Source organism: Quercus suber, unplaced genomic scaffold, assembly GCF_002906115.3.
Source record: "Quercus suber isolate HL8 unplaced genomic scaffold, Cork oak 2.0 scaffold_1012, whole genome shotgun sequence".
NCBI classification, from domain to species: domain Eukaryota; kingdom Viridiplantae; phylum Streptophyta; class Magnoliopsida; order Fagales; family Fagaceae; genus Quercus; species Quercus suber.
In genome coordinates, this window is record NW_027070424.1 from 107,531 (window position 1) to 130,248 (window position 22,718).

The 22,718-nt window shown below is 34.2% G+C and overlaps 1 protein-coding gene across 4 annotated transcripts; it reads left to right on the forward strand.

Annotated features, from left to right (window-relative positions):
• Window positions 1-1,607: 1,607 nt before the first annotated feature.
• Window positions 1,608-22,217, forward strand: LOC112036043 (uncharacterized). 4 transcript variants are annotated; one of them, XM_065768871.1, is made up of 9 exons: window positions 1,608-1,799; window positions 14,614-14,733; window positions 14,917-15,395; window positions 18,946-19,452; window positions 20,065-20,188; window positions 20,715-20,975; window positions 21,070-21,194; window positions 21,726-21,799; window positions 21,883-22,217. In XM_065768871.1, the coding sequence occupies exons 3-9, from the start codon at window positions 14,924-14,926 to the stop codon at window positions 22,042-22,044; spliced, it is 1,725 nt and encodes a 574-aa protein (XP_065624943.1). In that variant the 5' UTR covers window positions 1,608-1,799; window positions 14,614-14,733; window positions 14,917-14,923; the 3' UTR covers window positions 22,045-22,217. The 4 variants fall into 4 exon arrangements, with proteins under 4 accessions (XP_065624943.1, XP_065624940.1, XP_065624941.1 ...); XM_065768870.1 differs by lacking the exon at window positions 1,608-1,799 and adding an exon at window positions 9,174-9,291; XM_065768868.1 differs by lacking the exon at window positions 14,614-14,733.
• The last annotated feature ends 501 nt before the right edge of the window (window positions 22,218-22,718 follow it).

Below are 22,718 nucleotides of genomic sequence, written 5' to 3' on the forward strand. Positions count from 1 at the left end.
TTGTGAAGATTAAAGGGTAAACAAACGAAAACGACACGAACATATTGGGTGAACGTGAAAAGTCGGGATGGATGATTTTTTTTTTTTTTTTGAGCATTGGGTCACGAACGTATCTATGTTTTTTGTTTTTTATTGACCACTGCATGCGCGTGAACTGTTAAAAACCTTATTTTCATGACCCAATGTTTGTTCCTATCAACAAAAACCAAAACAAAAACAAAAAAACTCAATGTTTGTCTAGGCTAAAATTTAGTTACACTATTAGTCTATTACTCTATATGTGTTTCTCATTGCAAGTTTAGTTTAACTTGTTGACCCCAAGATCGTGTGAAGGAGCTTATTTTCATGAGTTCATGTTAGTTATTGTTTTGTTCTCCCAAAGAAAAATGTTAGTGTTTTGTTTAGTAATAGTATATTTTTTTAATTAAATTCAAACATTTGGTTATATTGATCAATAAACCACAAATAGAATATCAAAAGTGTTGTAGTTCAATTGATTGACACCTATTCAAATTCCAAAATTTTTCAATTATTGAATAATATATATTTTTTCAAAAAAATTAAAGTTAATGGGAAAAATTAATGTAAAAAATATTTTATATATATATATATATATAAAAGATAAATAATTATTTTATGTTATTATATACTCTCTAGTTTTTTTTTTTTTTTTTGGGCAAAACTAGCTATAATTCATTAGATGGAGTGCATTGGGTTTCAAATTATATTCCAACAAATGATTTTATTGGCCAATAAAGTGTAAAAAATGTTATTTTTATTCAATAATTAATGCATTTATGTGTTTGAATATAATTAGAAAAATTAGAATTGTACTTAATATTTATTTAAGTAAATCTCGGTAATCACAAGTTTTATAAACCATCATTATGAGTCCTCACCCATCATAACTCATAATAATAATAATAATAATAATAATAATAAAATCATAGTTCATAATAAAATGAAAAAAAAAAATTATAGTTCATAATAAAATGAAGAAAAAAAAAATCATAACAAAATTAGTGCAACTCAAAACACAAAGATGGTGTGAAAATTCTTAAACTTTTTGAGTACATTATTAAGGGTCCGTTTGGATTGAACTTATTGTTGCTGAAACTGAAAACTGAAAACTGAAAATACTGTAGCAAAATAATTTTTAAATGTGTAAATAGTACCGTGGGATCTATTTTTAATATTTTTTAGTGCGTGAACAGTGCCAAACAGTGCATAAACAGTATTTTTTGTCTCTGTACAGTAAAATCATGTAATTTTATTGTTCACTTTCCGAAAAAAAAAAAAAGAAAAAAAAAAGGTGGAAAACGCAGCCTCCAGACGCAGACGTTGAAGCCAAACTGCACCTAAATGTCGATTTGAATACAATTTATTTTATTGAAAATTAAAATTAAAAATACTATAGTAAAATAATTTTTAAATATATATAAATAATAAATTTATTTTTAATATTTTTGTAATAAAATGGTCGGAGTAAACCGTAATAAACAGTATGTAAACAGTAAAACGCGTGAATATTTTACTACAGTATTGTCTCTAAAGGCTGAAACGCGTGGATAAAAAAAGAAATAATAATAATAATAATAATAAAAGAAAAGAAAAGAGAAAACGAGAAACGCCAGGAAACGCTGAACCCAAACACATACTCAGTCTCTTTCTCTTCAAACAAGAAGAAGAAGAAGAAGTTTCACTGTTAATCCACCGCAAAAATCTTTTCTCTTTCTTCAAGAGAAAAAAGAAAGGGACAAAACCGACAAACAATGCGACCGAATGTTACACAGAGACAGGTATTTTTGCTTTTGTCCCCACACTCGTACTCTTAAATTCTTTATTCTTTATTCTTATTTCTCTTTCATATTTTTTTTTTGGTTATTACTGTTTTTTAAAATATTAAATTTGTTGGGATTTATTTATTTATTTATATTTTGTGACTTTTGTTGTGAATTGTTAACTGGGTGAAGTGGGTTTTGCTTCTTTTATTTGTTTATTTATTAAAAAAATGTTGCAATTTTATGGTCTAATTGGGGTTTTGCTTCTTTGATTTATTTATTTATTAGGAAAATATTGCAATTTTATGGGCTATTGGGGTTTTGCTATTCTGGAAATTTATTTATATTTCAATGGCTGTATTTCTTTTACTTGGCTAAAAAGTTAAATGCATTTAGACTTGAATTTTGAATTTTTAAGCGATGGATTTGAAATGCTTTAATTCCAAGTCTATAAATATTGAAATATGTCTTATGGATTTAAAAGTTATTTCAAATTCAAGGGATTTAAACCTTGGTGGATTTGTCAAATCCAAATCCTTCATCCTTTTTTAAACTATCCAAACAAGGTATTTGAATTTTAATCACCCAAATCCAAATCCATGTGCCAAAGTCCTGCGATCCAAACAAAGCAATTGAATCTGGGTTTTGTTTACAGGAATACCCATTATTTATATGTAATAATATTTCTTTTACAGTGCAGAAAAAGAGAGGTGTTATCTATGCACACAAGAAACATTGCAAAAATATAATTATTTTTAATGATGCAAAAGTGTAATTATTTTCCCTTGAATTTTTACCTTAAAAAAAATTCTTTCTTCATTTATATATTTGCTTTTTTCTGTTTCAGCTCTCATCTTGACCGTTCTTTTTTTTTCTTTTTTCTTTTTTTCTTTTTTTGAGAAAAAATTATTTGGGTTTTCCTGTTTATATTTATTGCCCCCTTTTTTGGTTTATATATATGTATGGTTTGTGCATTTTGGATCAACTTTCTTTTAGCTCCTGGACACTCTCTCATCCACAACTTGTCCTGTGATTTACTACTTATGGTTTAATTCCTCTTTATTAGTAAATACAAATACAATGGCTAAATCAATAAAAATCTATAGTTTTTGTGTGTGTGTTTTTAATTTGAGTAAGGATAAAAGACTGTTAAAGTTCAAGTATTGCTACTGGAAACTTGCTCTGTTTTCCTCAAATTTTGGATTTGAAGTTTGTTGAGGAACTAAACTAAAATAATATAATTGAAGCAGTTTGACAATTTGGGTTTTGGGACTAAGGTTTGGTTGTTGTTTTTAAAAAAGGTTGTTAGAAAATGAGAACTTGAGGAGATTAAAGCAGTTCTACAAATTTTGATGAACTAACCTAATACTCTTTATTTTTTTAAAAAGAAAAAAGCAAATGAAAAAAAATAAAAAATCATTTGCAAATGCTTTGGCATTGAGCCCTTGTTTGACATAGTAATTACAAGATTGTTTACAAACTTTATAGAAAACTCCAGCTTGTTACTTGCTATGTAAGTAAATGAAAATTGCAACCTTTCTTTCTCCTCCTCTTCTTTTTAATATAATTTTTTAAATTTATTTTTGTGTATTGAGTTGGGGGATAAATAATGTTGGTGAGACCACCACATGATCACCAAAAGTTCACCATAAAACACCACCACCATCAAAGACACCACCTGAACTAATTAAGTTCAGTTTCCAATTAATGCCACGAAATGAAGAGGCAGATATTAATCCTTACCAATAAACTATGCAGACGACAATCTCTACCCTCCATGAAGAATCCCACACAAAATTTCAATACCACCCAGAAACAAGTATATCCCAATTTGTTCAATTTCAACTAAATTCTACAAAATTACACAACTTCAATGATTTTTTTTAGTAGTTTGCGGATTTATTGGCCTGCTTTAGTTATGTGGTGGGTTCTTGGTGGTGAAACAATGTCATGGAGGACTTATTGGGAAAGTATTGGTTATGGGTTGTTGATTGGGTAGAGTGGAACTTGGATTTCAACAATGTGGCAAATTAGGAGCCTATAATTTTAGTTTAGCCATTTGTGTGTATGTTGATGGAGTGAGTTGTTGTTGAGTAGGGAGCCGGCTTTTGAAGTTGTTGGTGTGACCACATTGCATGACAGAGGTTGGGATTTTGAGGGGTTAGTGTTTCGGCCAAGGTGATGGGTTGGGGGATAGAATTAATTGGGTAGTGGGTGAATCTCTATGGCTGACAATTTGGGTGGGAATTGGATGGTGAATTATAAGTATTTTACCTGTAATTAAGTCAAGAGCCTTGTTACTTAACATGCACCTCTAGTGTTTCCAATGGAGACGTATAGGGTTCAAATCTCTCCTCTCCTATTGTAATTATCGAATTATCCAAAAAAGTTAAAACAATTTGGTGATATAAATTGATCTTTTTTGAATTATCCCAAAAAAAATTGAGCTTGAATTTACCTTTCAATTTAAATTTGAGAATAATTTAACAGAGGAAATTCTAAATTGTTCTTGACTGGGTGTAGATATTCTGTTCACTCCATGTAATTAGTTTTTAAAATATTGTGATTCATTTTTTTTTTTTTTTTTTTGCTTTTGTAATCTATATTTCCTTTTAAACTAATTTGAGTACACAATGTTGTCAAAATTAATTAGTTTTTAAAATATTGTGATTCATTTTTTTTTTTTTTTTTTTGCTTTTGTAATCTATATTTCCTTTTAAACTAATTTGAGTACACAATGTTGTCAAAATTTAAAAATTGTATTGACTTTGGTAGGATCCCATGTGCTACTCACTTAATATAAGTATGAATCACCTAAATCATATGAGTGTAAAAAAGGGGATTGTCACACTTCGTGTGATTGGTCCCTTTATATATGAAAATTTATTATTTTATGTTGTTTGGAGGCATTCAATTCCAATGTATTTCCTTGGGGAACAACATTTAAGAAGAGTTCTTCATGTAAAGAAAATACATGGTGCTATGATTTCACCTATAGAGGAGATTGGTGGGAATAAAAAATGGAAAAGGGGGTAGGGAGTTGGTCCCTGCAGCTTGTTCATCATACTTGTGGGCTTGGTGTTTGGAAGACAATTAGAGCAAGATGGAACTGTTGGTGATGGTAGATTGATAAGATAGCGTCTCCCATGATACTTGGTGTGCCGATAGGAATCTAGCTTCTTTACCTCTTGATATCTATAGAGACATTCAAATTTCAGTTTGTATTGTCCTTATCCTATTGGATGTCATTGGATGCGAGCATACCCACTAGATGCTGAATTTCTCTGACTCATCATATTGGTAATTGTTTGTAAGGAACTTTGGGTATACATTCTGTGCACTCCATCTGTGTCCCATGATTTTTCTTGCTTCCTTTTTTGAAATTTTTATTACCTATCAAGAAACTTATGATATCAAAAAATTCTCATGCTCTAACAATTTGAATAGAAATGGTCCTGCTTCCGCAGTTTGTACATATCCATATGATAATGCCTTTTTTAGGATAGTGTAGGAGTGTGAATGTTAAAATATTGCAGATGATTGAATTTGTCACCAGCACTGTGCCTCCGTGCATATGCTGAGTGATTGCTGGCCAGACTAGAGCAAGTAAATTTTATCAATTAAATTCCAGAAGTTGACTAGAAAATCTTGATTGAACTTAATTAAATTTCGTTTATTCTGTCACTGATTGGTTCTTCTATTGGGAATTCAGTTGTGATACTTTTCCACCTTGCAGGTTGAATCTTGTGAGATATGTGGTAGTGATCAGTATAGAGAGAAGATAGTTCTATGCAATAATTGCTATACTCGTCAACACATGTATGATAATACTCTTAGCCCCCTAACACCTTTGTACGCCTGTGCAATTCATTTCACTTTTTTTTCTTTTTTTCTTTTTTTCCTGGATAGTGTCTTCTAATTATGAGTTTTATGAAAAATGAGATTAATAATGTTTATTTCCATAATTTTTGTTAAAATATAAATAAGAAAATAAAAAAAAAATGTAGGAGAGAATGCGGAAGCAAGAGAAAGAAATAGGAAACATTTGGTACACTAAATGGAAATTATGATAGGAATGGTAAGCTTTATTATTGCGAATGAAAGATGTTGTAATGGAATAACTAAAACTATTCATATGTTTGGTTTTAATATTCTAATAAAACTCTAGATTTGTATTAATGAAATATCTTACTTATTCACTTATATTCTCTAAAAATAATATTTTATAAATTTGAGGGAGAGATTATATCTTGATGATTTTATTTTTATATTTTTATGTACATATGGAAAGTTTGATTTTTTTGGAAATATATTAATCATAAAAGTTATTGCACTTACCAAAAAATAGTTATTAAAGTCCTTCTAGAGAGGAATAGCTATTCCTCAATTTAAGGAAGAGCTATTGAGCTATTCCTAAGGAAAAACTATTACTTATTATAAAGATGCAACCAAATAATCTTATAGTTATTGCAAGACCTATTACAACAAACCAAACATGCCCTTAATGTGGTTTGGCTTGATAGCTTATGTCCACAGCGGAAAGTTCTTAGTAGCTACAACTTGCCTAAAGGGTGCAACAATTAACACTAAGTAGGGTATATATAGGAGCTAACTCTAGACTAACCCTATTGACGCAAGACAACCAAAACAAAATGAAACTATAGGAAAATAAAGAAATATGACCTAGGAGTCAGTACTTAGGCTTAGCTTGGATTCAACACCAAGCAAGAAAACTATTAAGTGTTAGCACCTAGGGTGGAATTGGAGTCAACACTAGACCAAAGACACACCTAAAGGCCATTTTTTTTCATTTATCAAAATATCAACTAACTCAAAGGATTACAATAATTTTTTTATAAAGAATTGCTAAACCCTAGATCTATTTGGCGTAGGAAACCTGATGCAAGAGTATAACCAGAAATTGTCTCAATATCTTATTTTGGATTTTCATTGGATAATTTTAGATTTTAATGTTTTTATTTATTTAGTTTGAGTTATGATAATGATGAAATTTCATATCCTTAGATTACTTTGAGGGTGATTCTGACTAGATTTGAGGAAGTTTCAGGTTTAAGAATAAATTTGGGGCAGGTAGTCAAAAGCAAAAGGCGACCTTAAGGCGCCAAGGCCTTTTATCGCCCAAGGCAGGTGACAGAAAGGCACTAGCCTAAGTAAAGCAAGGCGCCAAATTCTTAATATATTTATTATACATATAGAACTTAAATCATATGTACCTAGTGTATTATAATATTATAATGAAGTTTTTTTCAATATGAAGCATCAAGAAATTAGGTCTATAAAATTATTTCAAAATAAGATTAGCATGGTTTAGGCTCTATTAGTTAATTCTAACAATACGTTTTACATCAAGCTTCTATATAAGAATAAGTTTTACAAAACAAATTTGTAAATTAATTTAACTAACAATAGGTTTTATAACATGCCTTTTGAAATTAATAATCTTAAATAGGTTTCACAACAAACTTCTATAAAAAAAAAAAAATTAAGTTTAAAAAAAAAAAAACAACAACTTGTGGCTCTCGCCTTAGCGCCTTTTTCATGGCTTAAGGCGGTCGCCTTGCTCACCTAGGCTCTAAAGGCAAGTGCCTCACTAAAGGCACCTCGCCTTAGAGCCTTCAAGGCGCCTTAGCGACGCCTCGCCTAGCTCGGGCGCCCGGCTCGCCTTTGACTACACTGAGTTGATACCAATTGGAGAGGTAAATAATATAGATGTGTTGGTGGAGTTGTTGGGTTGTAGGCATTCTTCTCTTCCTTTGAAATATTTGGGACTTCTTTTGTATCCTAAATTCAAGGAGTTGGGACTTCTTTTAGATGCTAAGTTCAAGGAGTTGTCAATTTGGAATCCTATATTAGAGAAGATGGAGTGAAGACTAGTAGGATGTAAGAGTTTTTATTTATCTAAAAGGGGTAAGGTAACTCTTATTAAAAATACCCTCTCCTCCTCACCTACTTATTTCCTTTCAATTCTTCCTATACCTAGGAAGATTGCTAATCGCATGGAGAAATTACAGAGAGATTTTCTTTAGTGGTATTAGTGGTGACTCTAAATTACACATGGTTAAATGGGCTAAGGTTTGTCAGTCAATACAGGTTAGGGGGCTAGGCATAAGACGATTGAGAAGTTTTAACTCTGCTCTATTGGGCAAGTGGTTGTGGAGGTGTGGTTTAGAGACAGATGCATTATGGCAAAATATGGGAATGTTTGGAGTGGTTGATGTACGAAAAAGGTGACAAGTGTGTATGGTGTTAGCCTCTGGAGGTTTATTAGAAGTGGCAGGTTGAACTTTTCTAAACTCCTACGGTATGATGTGGGTGATGGTACTAGAGTGAAATTTTGGAAGCATGTGTGATGTGGGGATTGTTCTCTTAAGAGACTTTTCCAGAACTTTACTGTCTTAGTGGAGTAAGGGACTCTTTAGTGAGGTTATGGGTTGGTCTGGTCGGAGGATTCATTGGAATTTTCATTTTCTTCGTCCACCCGAGGATTGGGAGGAAGAGTCTTTTGAGGTTTATGGACATTGTTTACTCTTCGAAAGTGCGGGGGTTGGCCCTAATAAATTTTGTTGGAAGCCAACAAGGAGTAGACATTTTGAGGTTAGCATTTTTTATCTTTCTTTCTACCCTCCTACTTTTTATTTCCCTTGGAGGTTGGTATGGCAATCGAAGGTTCCTCCAAGGGTGGCTTTCTTTTCATGATCAACTTCTTTTGGTAAGATTCTTACATCTGATAACATTCGCAATCTGATAACATTCGCAAAAGGCGCATTATTGTTCTTGATTGGTGTTACATGTGTAAGAGGTGTGAGGAATCAATGGATCATCTTCTGCTTTATTGCCCCCATAGCTTTTGAGATGTGGTCTTTGGTGTTGTGTTTGTTTGGACTTCATTGGGTTATTCCACAGAAGGTAATTGAGTTGTTTGAGTCTTGGCAAATTAATTTCGGGCAACATCGCAATATAAACTTTTGGAGACTTGTGCCGCATTGCTTGATGTGGTGTATTTGGAGTTAAAGAAATTCTAGATGCTTTAAGGGATGCAAAAGGTCCTTGCTAGAAATTAAGTCATTTTTCTTACACTCCTTGTTTGGAGTGTGGCTCTGTCGCATTGTTCTTGTTTTTCTTGATCATTGTAATTTTGGTTCTTGATTTTTGCCCCCATAGTACATCCCCAATGTACTCGGGTTGGCTATTTTTTTCTTAATAAAATTTTTTGTTACCTATCAAAAAAAAAAAAAAAAAAAAAGATTAGTTTAATATTTGATTAGTATTTGAGATTGTTTAGGATATCAATTAAATTCCAGAAGTTGACTAGAAAATCTTGATTGAACTTAATTAAATTTCGTTTATTCTGTCACTGATTGGTTCTTCTATTGGGAATTCAGTTGTGATACTTTTCCACCTTGCAGGTTGAATCTTGTGAGATATGTGGTAGTGATCAGTATAGAGAGAAGATAGTTCTATGCAATAATTGCTATACTCGTCAACACATGTATGATAATACTCTTAGCCCCCTAACACCTTTGTACGCCTGTGCAATTCATTTCACTTTTTTTTCTTTTTTTTTTTTCCATTTATTTCCTGGATAGTGTCTTCTAATTATGAGTTTTATGAAAAATGAGATTAATAATGTTTATTTCCATAATTTTTGTTAAAATATAAATAAGAAAATAAAAAAATAAAAAATGTAGGAGAGAATGCGGAAGCAAGAGAAAGAAATAGGAAACATTTGGTACACTAAATGGAAATTATGATAGGAATGGTAAGCTTTATTATTGCGAATGAAAGATGTTGTAATGGAATAACTAAAACTATTCATATGTTTGGTTTTAATATTCTAATAAAACTCTAGATTTGTATTAATGAAATATCTTACTTATTCACTTATATTTTCTAAAAATAATATTTTATAAATTTGTGGGAGAGATTATATCTTGATGATTTTATTTTTATATTTTTATGTACATATGGAAAGTTTGATTTTTTTGGAAATATATTAATCATAAAAGTTATTGCACTTACTAAAAAATAGTTATTAAAGTCCTTCTAGAGAGGAATAGCTATTCCTCAATTTAAGGAAGAGCTATTGAGCTATTCCTAAGGAAAAACTATTACTTATTATAAAGATGCAACCAAATAATCTTATAGTTATTGCAAGACCTATTACAACAAACCAAACATGCCCTTAATGTGGTTTGTCTTGATGGCTTATGTCTACAGCGGAAAGTTCTTAGTAGCTACAGCTTGCCTAAAGGGTGCAACAATTAACACTAAGTAGGGTATTTATAGGAGCTAACTCTAGACTAACCCTATTGACGCAAGACAACCAAAACAAAATGAAACTATAGGAAAATAAAGAAATATGACCTAGGAGTCAGTATTTAGGCTTGGCTTGGATTCAGCACCAAGCCAGAAAACTATTAAGTGTTAGCACCTAGGGTGGAATTGGAGTCAACACTAGACCAAAGACACACCTAAAGGCCATTTTTTTTCATTTATCAAAATATCAACTAACTCAAAGGATTACAATAGTTTTTTTTATAAAGAATTGCTAAACCCTAGATCTATTTGGCGTAGGAAACCTGATGCAAGAGTATAACCAGAAATTGTCTCAATATCTTATTTTGGATTTTCATTGGATAATTTTAGATTTTAATGTTTTTATTTATTTAGTTTGAGTTATGATGATGATGAAATTTCATATCCTTAGATTACTTTGAGGGTGATTCTGACTAGATTTGAGGAAGTTTCAGGTTTAAGAATAAATTTGGGGCAAGGTAGTCAAAAGCGAAAGGCGACCTTAAGGCGCCAAGGCCTTTTATCGCCCAAGGCGTGAGGTGACAGAAAGGCACTAGCCTGAGTAAATCAAGGCGCCAAATTCTTAATATATTTATTATACATATAGAACTTAAATCATATGTACCTAGTGTATTATAATATTATAATGAAGTTTTTTTCAATATGAAGCATGAAGAAATTAGGTCTATAAAATTATTTCAAAATAAGATTAGCATGGTTTAGGCTCTATTAGTTAATTCTAACAATACGTTTTACATCAAGCTTCTATATAAGAATAAGTTTTACAAAACAAATTTGTAAATTAATTTAACTAACAATAGGTTTTATAACATGCCTTTTGAAATTAATAATCTTAAATAGGTTTCACAACAAACTTCTATAAAAAAAAAAAAAAAAAATTTAAAAAAAAACAACAACTTGAGGCTCTCGCCTTAGCGCCTTTTTCATGGCTTAAGGCAGTCGCCTTGCTCACCTAGGCTCTAAAGGTAAGTGCCTCACTAAAGGCACCTTGCCTTAGAGCCTTTAAGGCGCCTTAGCGACGCCTCGCCTAGCTCGGGCGCCTAGGCGAGCGCTCGGCTCGCCTTTGACTACACTAAGTTGATACCAATTGGAGAAGTAAATAATATAGATGTGTTGGTGGAGTTGTTGGGTTGTAGGCATTCTTCCCTTCCTTTGAAATATTTGGGACTTCTTTTGGATCCTAAATTCAAGGAGTTGGGACTTCTTTTAGATGCTAAATTCAAGGAGTTGCCAATTTGGAATCCTATATTAGAGAAGATGGAGTGAAGACTAGTAGGATGTAAGAGTCTTTATTTATCTAAAGGGGGTAAGGTAACTCTTATTAAAAATACCCTCTCCTCCTCACCTACTTATTTCCTTTCAATTCTTCCTATACCTAGGAAGATTGCTAATCGCATGGAGAAATTACAGAGAGATTTTCTTTAGTGGTATTAGTGGTGACTCTAAATTACACATGGTAAAATGGGCTAAGGTTTGTCAGTCAATACAAGTTAGGGGGCTAGGCATAAGACGATTGAGAAGTTTTAACTCTGCTCTGTTGGGCAAGTGGTTGTGGAGGTATGGTTTAGAGACAGATGCATTATGGCGAAATATGGGAATGTTTGGAGTGGTTGATGTATGAAAAAGGTGACAAGTGTGTACGGTGTTAGCCTCTGGAGGTTTATTAGAAGTGGCTGGTTGAACTTCTCTAAACTCCTACGATATGATGTGGGTGATGGTACTAGAGTGAAATTTTGGAAGCATGTGTGATGTGGGGATTGTTCTCTTAAGAGACTTTTCCAGAACTTTACTGTCTTAGTGGAGCAAGGGACTCTTTAGTGAGGTTATGGGTTGGTCTGGTCGGAGGATTCATTGGAATTTTCATTTTCATCGTCCACCCTAGGATTGGGAGGAAGAGTCTTTTGAGGTTTATGGACATTGTTTACTCTTCGAAAGTGCGGGGGTTGGCCTTAATAAATTTTGTGGAAGCCAACAAGGAGTAGACATTTTGAGGTTAGCATTTTTTATCTTTCTTTCTACCCTCCTACTTTTTATTTCCCTTGGAGGTTGGTATGGCAATCGAAGGTTTCTCCAAGGGTGGCTTTCTTTTCATGATCAACTTCTTTTGGTAAGATTCTTACAACGGATAACATTCGCAAAAGGCGCATTACTGTTCTTGATTGGTGTTACATGTGTAAGAGGTGTGAGGAATTGGTGGATCATCTTCTGCTTTATTGCCCCCATAGCTTTTGAGATGTGGTCTTTGGTGTTGTGTTTGTTTGGACTTCATTGGGTTATTCCACAGAAGGTAATTGAGTTGTTTGAGTCTTGGCAAATTAATTTTGGGCAACATTGCAATATAAACTTTTGGAGACTTGTGCCGCATTGCTTGATGTGGTGTATTTGGAGTGAAAGAAATTCTAGATACTTTGAGGGATGCAAAAGGTCCTTGCTAGAAATTAAGTCCTTTTTCTTACACTCTCCTTGTTTGGAGTGTGACTCTGTTGCATTGTTCTTGTTTTTCTTGATCATTGTAATTTTGGTTCTTGATTTTTGCCCCTATAGTACATCCCCTATGTACTTGGGTTGGCTATTTTTTTCTTAATAAAATTTTTTGTTACCTATCAAAAAAAAAAGAAAAAAGATTAGTTTAATATTTGATTAGTATTTGATATTGTTTAGGATTATCTGATTAATATTTGAGATTGTTTAGGATTCGTAGTAGGAGAGTTTATCTTTATCATTATGATTCCTAGAAGCTGTATATAAAGCTTTGATTTCTTTGTATTGAGACGATTATTAATATTATATTGAGATTATTCATGCAAAGTTTGCATTAGGTTTGGTGGTGAATCCAAACAACCTTAGGTGGTGAAGCCTAAGGTCTACAATGGGATTAATTTTAGGTGGGAAGCCTAGGTTGTCCTACATCAAAACCCTAATTGCCTTATTACAAAAATAACCTTGCGTCCAAATTAAAATACTAATAGCCTGATAAACTAGTAGGACCTAAAACATATAAATACAATTGACTTGCAAACATAAAGGAAGCCTAGGTTGTCCTACATCAAAACCCTAATTGCCTTATTACAAAAATAACCTTACTTCCAAATTAAAATACTAATAGCCCAATAAACTACTAGGACCCAAAATATAAAAATACAATTGACTTGCAAATATAAATAATACTAATAAAAATCTTCTTTCATCTCCCGCATTAGCTATACTAACATGGACCTACAATATATTTTGGTCATGGCATCTATAACATACCCATAATATCTTTAACTTTTCTCTTTAAACTCAAGGGAGAAGTTTGATTATGGCTTGAGTTTGGAACATAAGCTTGTGAATATGCCTTGGAGATGACCATGAGTGACTGGATCAGATGTTGAATGGCCAAGCACAATGTGGAACACATCGTGCAAAACGTTGGCAATGTCATTGACTACTATGGCTAGAAGATGGCTAAACTGGTGGCCTAAGGAACATCGGAAGAGGACAAAATTGTGGTGAAGCATGTGTGTGCAAGTTTGAGGATTTTACATAGATTGAACCTAAAAGGAATAAGTGGTGGGCCAATTTGTGTAACTTGGGAGCCTTAATTGGGAAAACGGACCCCAAAGTTGGAATCTATGCAAAAACAGTGGGAAAGTGCCCTGCCCAGAGGAAAACAGTGGCCAATCTATGCCAGTCAATGCTAGTTAATGGCATCCAGAGGCAGAGGTATGACATGACATAGTGTTGACATGATGATGATGTGGACTAAGGCTGACGTATCTAGCTAAGTAGGTGACACATGGGATGCTCTTGGGCTGAAGTGGCTGATATGATATGTTGGGTGTTTGGCGTGTGCAGCGCATGAGTAGCTTCTGGTGTTGCATGTAATGGTGGCCAGAAGTTTGGGAGGCATGTGGCAGTGCATTCAAGAGGTCATTTGACATATCTCTCAAAAACATGTTGATTGGTATGCTTGGTGGCCGAAAAGGAAGATCTGAAGGCTGAGTTTTGAGGGAAACTACTTTGAAATATGCTGGGATGGTGGCCGATGAAGACTAATCCAAATGATGGTTGGCAGTGCTAAGCTCAGTAGTGATGGTTAGCGGTGACTAAGTTGAGCGATGGTTGGCTGTGGGCTTCTTAAACCCTAGTGAGGCCCCTAAAAAGAGGCTTTATTCCCAGATTAAAACAAATGAGAGAAAATGAAGTGATGTAGAATGTAGAGAGAGAGAGCGAAAGAGAGGAATTGATGTGGTTCGGCTTAACAGCCTATGTCCACTGTAGAAAACCTTAGCTGCTATATCTTGATATTCAGATTTGTGTAATATAATGAACCCTAAGTAGGGTATATATAGGAGCTGACTCTAGTCTAACTGTGTACTAACATGTGTCTACAATATACTTAGGCCACAACATCTTTAAAACACCCACAATATAACAACTTTTAAGTATGCATGATTACTCTTGTTCTATAAGCAAGGAGACTTAATTGAGGTGGTCTTCTCTTCCCATATAGGCCTGATATGCCGGTTCTTTCATGATACAATGGACCTCCAGCTCTTGAACAATGAGAATCTTTTTATCTTTTACTCTCAAAATTATAAGGCCACCTGGAAAGAATAGATTTGATCGTCAGGTTTATTCTCTCTCTTTTTTTTTTTTCTTTCCCCTTGCTAGTTTCTAAAAAAATGGTATTTCTGAGTTCTGTCTTGACTACGCCATAATTATGATGCCTTGACATTTTCTTTTTTAATACATTGCAAAGAATACTATTCCGGTTCTTTTCCTGAACATGCTGCCATTTTTCTCCATTTTTCAGTTATTGCATGCAGGTTTATCACTCAAAGGTTCCAAGGGATTGGGTTTGTGAATCGTGTCTGTCAGGAGACACAGTTTTGCCAGAAGCTGGTGTGAAGGAAGACAAAAAGAGAACTATGCATACAGAAGTTCCCAGTTCGGGGTGGCAGGCTAATTCTAAAAGGCAAAAGCCTATTCCAACTGGCAAAGTGAAGTACATGCCAACTGTCGAAGTCATTAAGCTATCTTCAGCCCCCCAAAAAGTCTCTCCTTTGCAAATGAAATTTGGCCCAAGATCTGGTCCTACATGTTTCACAGCATCGTCACAGAGTAATCCAGTTGGATTTAGAACTGCCACTCCAAAGTCATCAACTTTCAGGGTGCAAGCAAATCCTAGACTTGGACCTTCAGGACTTATGATGAAGCCTCCTAGGTTCGGCAGTGTGCAACTCAATTCAACAATCAATAAACAGGCACCTCAAGTATCAAAGACAGTAAAAGGTGATAACTCTTTTTCCTGGGTATTCAAGTTCTACCACAGTTATTGCAAGGTTAATTATTATATATTGTATATTATTTGAGAAAAGGTTTAGACTACATTAATGAGCTCTGGCATGATTACAAAAATTCCCTTATTAACATGCTAATATAAAAACAATATAAATTGACTCTTAACACCTCCCCTCAAGCTGGAACATACAAATCAAACATGTCTAGCTTGAAAGACAATGCTGAAACAAGTCTAGCTTGAAAGACAATGCTGAAACAAGTCATGAGCTAACAATTTTGTGAGGATATCACCCAATTGATCATCTGAACAAAGAAAGGGGGTGACAGTTTGTTTCTTCATCAATAAATTCCAAATGAAGTAACTGTCAATCTCAATATTTTGGTGTGAGAAAGTTAGAATTCCTGATGCGTGAAAGTTGCTCTTATAAAGAGTACTTTGTCTAGTCTTCACAACCTATCTCATGTCACTGTTCTCAGTTCTTTTGAATTTCAAATTCTTATAATGGTAGTTTTTTCTATATTCCAATTTGCTAATGATTAATAAATAACTTTTCTGAATTCCCCTAACCAACCACAGTCTATTTAACCACCACTTCCTTTACTTCTGCCACCTCCAATACAGCCGACACCACCACCAACTCAACCCCGTCAACCATTTTTTTTCTTCTGCCTCATTCATCTAACCCATTACCCATCCTCTTCCCACAACCACCACCTTTTTGTTGGCCAAACCAGCTTTAGTCCCTACATCCATCGCAAACCCCTTTCCCTATCCATTCTATGACCTGATACAACTAAACTTTCCCAGCCCAATATCATTAACCAGACTCAACATGTCCCTTATACCAACCAGAAAAGTTCCCAGCCTAATGCTTATTCAAAACAAAACCCTGAACCACCACAGCCCACTAAACCTCTACACATTCCAGAGAATGTGGTTGCTGGTGGGTATCAAGAATTTGGGAGAAGGTGGCTGCCAGTGGTGGAGGGTTGAGAGAGAACACTGGAATACAGAAGAATCAAGTATAGAAACATTTCAATGGGTGTGGGAAGTCAGGAAAGGATTTATGGAGAGAAGGGCAGTTTCCAAAACTTAATGTGAATTTTACTCAGAAGGAGAGATGTGTGCGATCTGATTTTACGAGGCAAAAGTCAAATTTACCCATTAATTTTAATGTTAAACGGACCCAAGTCCATTTTAACTTAAAAATATCGATAGGCACTGAAGGTGGATGCTGGGTTAGTTAGGCTGAAAACTCTAAAGCCCCATACATTATGGGTTGCTAAAAAATACCAATCTCGCTAGTGGGCTCATTAGAGATGAATAAGGAAGGATCTACTGCTGGGCTAAGGACAGGTGACTCCATGCAGTGAGGACAGGTGACTCAATGTAGGAGGAATGGTGGACTTGAGTTTGGCTAAGTACGGATGACCCAAAGCAAAATGCCCCTGAAATTGAGACATGGTAGCACTCAAAGCAGAGGAGGTGAAGGAGGAAGAGCCATCATGATCTAGATAGTACAGTCCATCATTTTCATGGCCTGAACAAATCATCTTCTTGGTCTTATGGTCCTGAAAGACAAGAAGTGGGATCATAGGTTATAGACCACTGTAACACCTTAGTCAAACAGAGAGCAATTCAAAAGGAAAATCAGAATTATAAAGATTAGATGGTAAAGATAATGACTTAGTAGGATGAAGTCATGAAGAACACTTTTTTTTTTTTTGATAAGTAAGAATGTTATATATACGAAAGGTTACTCTATGCATGAAGAACATAGAGCAAACCCAGAAAATACAAGAAGAAGAAAACAAAAAAAAAAACAAAAAAAAAAAACTAAACAACAGAAAGATTTACAAAAGAGAAAGAGAGCTAAGAAAAGAGGGGAGAGAATCACTAGTTGTGATTCTCCAAGCCCGAGACCAATCAAAAAGCGTCCCACTAAAAGAGGCAATCATCTGAACACTTGAACTATCCAAATCCTCAAAAGTCCTCCGATTTCGTTCCTTCCAAATACACGATAGGATGCACAACGGAACTAAGTTCCAAATTTGAGATGAATGCTTCCCCAACCAATTCCACCAGCGAAAAAGCAAATCTGGGATCAATCTAGGCATAACCCATGACAAACCAAAAGTTATTAAGACAAGCTCCACAACCAATAAGCCAAGCCGAGAAGAACCATCAACTAAAATGATATTAGTGTTTAACAAGAGTCAAATTAGAAAAAGAGGACAATATGACCGATGGCGATGAATTGGCCATACATGCAACTTTTTTTGAATCTATTAATGTAGCAATGGAAGAAGAGGGAAGTACAATGCATAATTGTTGAATGAACTTGCTAAGTTGAGTAGTGACTGCATCATGAGAACTAGAACTAGGAGTTGCATGCCCAAATGGAGTAGAAGCAAGCTGTGGTTGGGTTATACCATCAATGATCTGATGCACATAATTTGACTTGCCATATTTCACCCAACAATAACGCTTAGTATGATTAGCACCACCACAATGATCGCACTTCCTATCACCACATCCAGTATAATGACTGCAACCACGAAAGCCCAGGCCTCCACTACCACCACAATACCACAGCCTCCATTGCTTGTAAAGCAGAAGAGTCTAAATGGAGTGACAATGGAGTTCTATCCCAAGGAGGAGATCAAGAATTCAGAATAAGCATTAGCAGTTGTAGGTTAGATCTTACTAGCAAGGATTTGATCTTTGAACCCACATTGATCAAAGTTGAAACCAGATAACAAAGAACCAATCATAAATTGCTAACAATGTTGTGTTTATTTCTCTCTAAATCAGTAGTAGCCAGCACTATAGTAATTGATGCCATAAATTATTAGGATCACTATAACTCTCAAACAACAATGACAATGATTTCATAAGTATCCCATAACAATAGAATCCTCACTCATCCTATCGTCATAAGTAGGATCTTTCTTATTGCGAGGGTTATCCACCAACTATTTCAACATTTGATTCCCCCACAGAATGATTTCAAGTGTGCCCAAGCCAGGTAATTTATACCATTCAACTTTTTAGAAGTAATTTAATTAAGTAGGGATGTTTCTCTCAACCATGACAACTGATTTTTCTTCAGGCATTATATCTTGGTATAAAAGGATGTGGCATAAAATGCTTAGTCTTATGTACTGGTCTAATTTGAATTAAGTTGGAAAGTTGATCATATGAATCTGGTCACTTATTTTGAGTATCAATTAATCATAATTTAAACTGTGAGGTATGAATAGTGATGTTCAGAGTGATGTGAATTGGGACTGGGTGAATATATATATATATATATTTATATATTTATATATAATTTTTTTTTAAAAGGCAAATTACCATGCAAACCTAAGTAGAAGTCTTTTAAGCACCTTTGCCAACAGGCTATGCCAAAAAATTGGTGGTACAAGCTACTCTTATATGATTATATACAAGTTTAATGCTCTTGCCTAATTTTTCTGTGCTATTAAATGTGTTTTTGTCTTTGGGTGCAATTGAACGATGGAATGATCTCTATGTCAGGAAATGAAGCTCTTCTAGATTGCAAAAAGGAGCTTGTTATTGAGAAAGTGGATGCCCTGATTCGTGACACAAAGATACAGAAGAATGAGAAAGTGGATGCCCTGGTTCCTGATAAAAAGATACAGAAGAACACAGTCATGTCAGGAAATGAAGCTCTTCTAGCTTCCAAAATGGGGCGTGTTATTGAGAAAGTGGATGCCCTGATTCCTGACAAAAAGATACAGAAGAACATGGTCATGTCAGGAAATGAAGCTCTTCTAGCTTCCAAAATGGGGCGTGTTATTGAGAAAGTGGATGCCCTGATTCCTGACACAAAGATACAAAAGAACATGGTCATGTCAGGAAATGAAGCTCTTCTAGCTTCCAAAAAGGAGCTTCTTATTGAGAAAGTGGATGCTCCATTTTCTTACTCTAAGATACCAAAGAATGAGAAAGTGGATGCCCTGATTCCTGACACAGAGATACAGAAGAACACGAGGCAATCCACATGGAGGCCTATACCAAAAGGTTAGGGATGCCCTGATTCCATTCCATGTAATTACTTTTTAAAAATTAATCACAAAGGTTTTGGGGGGGCCTAACAATATTATCATACATGTGTTGTTGACAATGACAAGTATAGCAATTAGTGCCTATAGCTATCTTTTTTCTGATACAGAAGAACACAAGGCAGTCCACATGGAAGGTTTAAAATGACGTGACACCAAAAGGTTTGGGACTAAAATGACATATTTGAAACATTAGGGACCATCTTAACACATAGGCAAATGTTAGAATCAAATTGGTAATTAGCCCAAAAGAAAAATAGAAGTGAGGTAGGGGACTTATTTATTATAGATTTATATAAGCTACTACAACTTTTCAATTAGAACAAAGCTGCTTCAATCTTATTGGGGTGTGCTTATTAAATTCAGGAATTCTAGACGTTAAAATACACATGTGCCATATGGATATAATATCATTTTGTGAACCAAAATATAAAATTGATATGCTTACATTTTGAAATAAAATAAAGTAAGTCATAATATCAATTTGTGTTACGGTTGGGAGTGTATTTGGCAGTATAACTATTTAGTAACCTGGTTGCTTTATCTAATTGCTGTTCCTGTATTTGTGTAGGTGGTAAATTCCAAGCTTTCTTTAAACGTGAGAACTCTGATGCTGAAGAAAGTGAATTGCTGAATAGTCTACTTAAATTCAAGCTATACCGTGATTATCTCCCTGCTCTACATGCAACCTGGAGGTGGGTAGCCAGTCTCTTCATGGTTTGCCTGGAACCTATTCTTTCATGATGTTTGGAGTCATTCATTCATTAAAAGAATGGACGGAAATAAAACGTTTCTGTCAATTTGTTGAATAGATTGTTTCATAGGATTCGTAAGGCATATATTTCCTATATTCTGTCCATTAGATTGTTTCTTAATATGTGCAGGGCTTATACCTTATGATATTATAGCATTCTAGAGTTTTCAAGAAGTTTTCATTGCCTCATTCTTTGGGGGAGGCATTCGTGTTACTGCTACCTGGAAGTAGATCTTCATGGTTTTGCATAGAACCTCTTATCTCATGATGTTTGGAGTCATTCATGAATTAATGGAAGTAAAAATTTTCCGTCATTTTGTTGAACAGATTGTTTCATTGGATTCATAGAGCAGATATTTCCTGTATTTTGTCTATTAGATTGTTTCTTATTATGTTCAGGGCATATATACATGCGAGATTATAGCATTCTACATTTTCACAAAGTTTTCATTGCCTTCTTTCTTCAGGGGAAGCATTCTTGTTGCTGCCAAACCTGGTGACATTTATCGTGGGCTGCTGGCTCAAACTGGTGACATTTATCGTGGGTTACGGGCTCAACCTCCACGGACTGTTAGTGGCAGGGCATATGAGTTATCACTAAGATTGCCTCTAACCCTTCGAGTTATGCTGCTTCCGCGATCCCAAATTTGGGCAGATCTTTTCCAGAATGATTATCCTGATCTGAATGACATTGCACTATATTTTTCTCCTGATGATAAAATTGAGAGGTTCGTTTTGACATCTGATTTTTATGAGACAATCTCTGCCTCTGCTTCTTTTTATATATTTATCTTTAAGGGCATCTGTCGGTTATACTTGTAGATCCAAAGAGAGCATTTCCTGCCTGTCTGAGCTGATGGAGGACGAAAATGTAATTTTGAGAATCCGCATTGAGGGTGTGGATTTGTTGATATTTACATCAAAACAGCTGCATGTGGACTCACAGAGTGAGTTATCTGGCTTTTTATCTGACTCAAATATGTTATTTACTTTTTATATTGCATGAGTGTTTTTCCACCCTTATAATAGAAATTAATGGTCTAGAAATATGGCTCTTGTAAAGTTAGTGTAACTTGAACCCCATCTCGTCTCTTGTAAAGTTACACAATTAGATATTTAGTTTTCTAAGATCATTTTTCTTCCATTAAGTGGCACTTTCTTTTTATGATTTATAGTTTTTACTATTTGGAAATTTTTGGATTTTAATATATAGTATTGAAAATTGGAGGGGGAAAAAAAACAAAAACAAAAAAACTAGGACTCTAGTTGTTCCTCTAAATGATATTAAATAATGCGGGCCTAGGAATTAGTGAAAATTATATAAGGGTGCCACTGTAAGTTTGAAATTTCAATATTGAAATGATTTCCAATATTTTATTAAAAATTTAAAATATATATATATATATTCATCTATAAGCATTGTAAATATTTGTGTTTACATGATTTTTCATTGTGATGACATCAAGTTGTGTTTATAGATGCTATTGCACGGCTCGAAGCAGGATACGTCTTATGGGGAATCTTTCTTCCTGTAAGAGATAATCAGACTCAGGTATAAAATATGGTACTAATTACATTGAAGCTGGTTTTTCACTACTTAATTTTGTATTATTCATTTATTTGTGCTTCCTATAGGAACCAGCTCGTGTTGAATCATCCATTAGAGTGGCATCTACAAGCGTCATCGATAAATACCGTCATTTCCTTGGGGACATTAAAGCTGGCTCTGAACCTTTTTCATTACGAACTAAAACTAGTCCCAACTGTATATACACTAAGTCAAAGTTAAGAGAGTAGTGGCTCATTTGCATAATCATAGTCTATGTACAGTTCTTTTTTTTTAGGAAACATTTGTACAGTTCTTAAATGATCAGATCAGTGTAGCACATATTGTTTTGTCATAAAAAACTTTATTAGTCTACAAACTGAAATGGCAATTTTTTAACATCACATTATTTTTCTTAGCCTTAGTATAATGTGTTACTTTTGTAACCCCCTTTCTTGCTCTTGTGGTGCCTTTGATTAGCGATTGGCTATGCCTCCACAATGTCTAGTACACAATTTATAAGTTTTGAGAGTATAATGGTTATTTTGGAGGTTTCAATGTTACTTTGGCCATGTGGAACATTTCAATGGTGTTTTTGTCATTTTACAGGCTTTAGGGTTATTTTTGTCATTTCAAAGTTTGGCGATATTTTGGGTACATTTTGATCATTTTAGAGGTTCTAAGGGTTATTTTGGACATTTCAGACATATTTTGTTCATTTTAAAGGTTTTAGAGATATTATAATCATGTTAGAGTTTGGGAGGTATTTTGGTTATTTTGAGAGTATTGTAGTCATTTTAGATGTTTCAAGATTATTCTAGTAATTTTGGTCATTTTTTAGTTTTTATGGGATACTTTGGTCATTTTTTAATTCCCATAATTATTTAGGACTCTTCTTCTTCTTCTTTTTTTTTGGGGGGGGGGG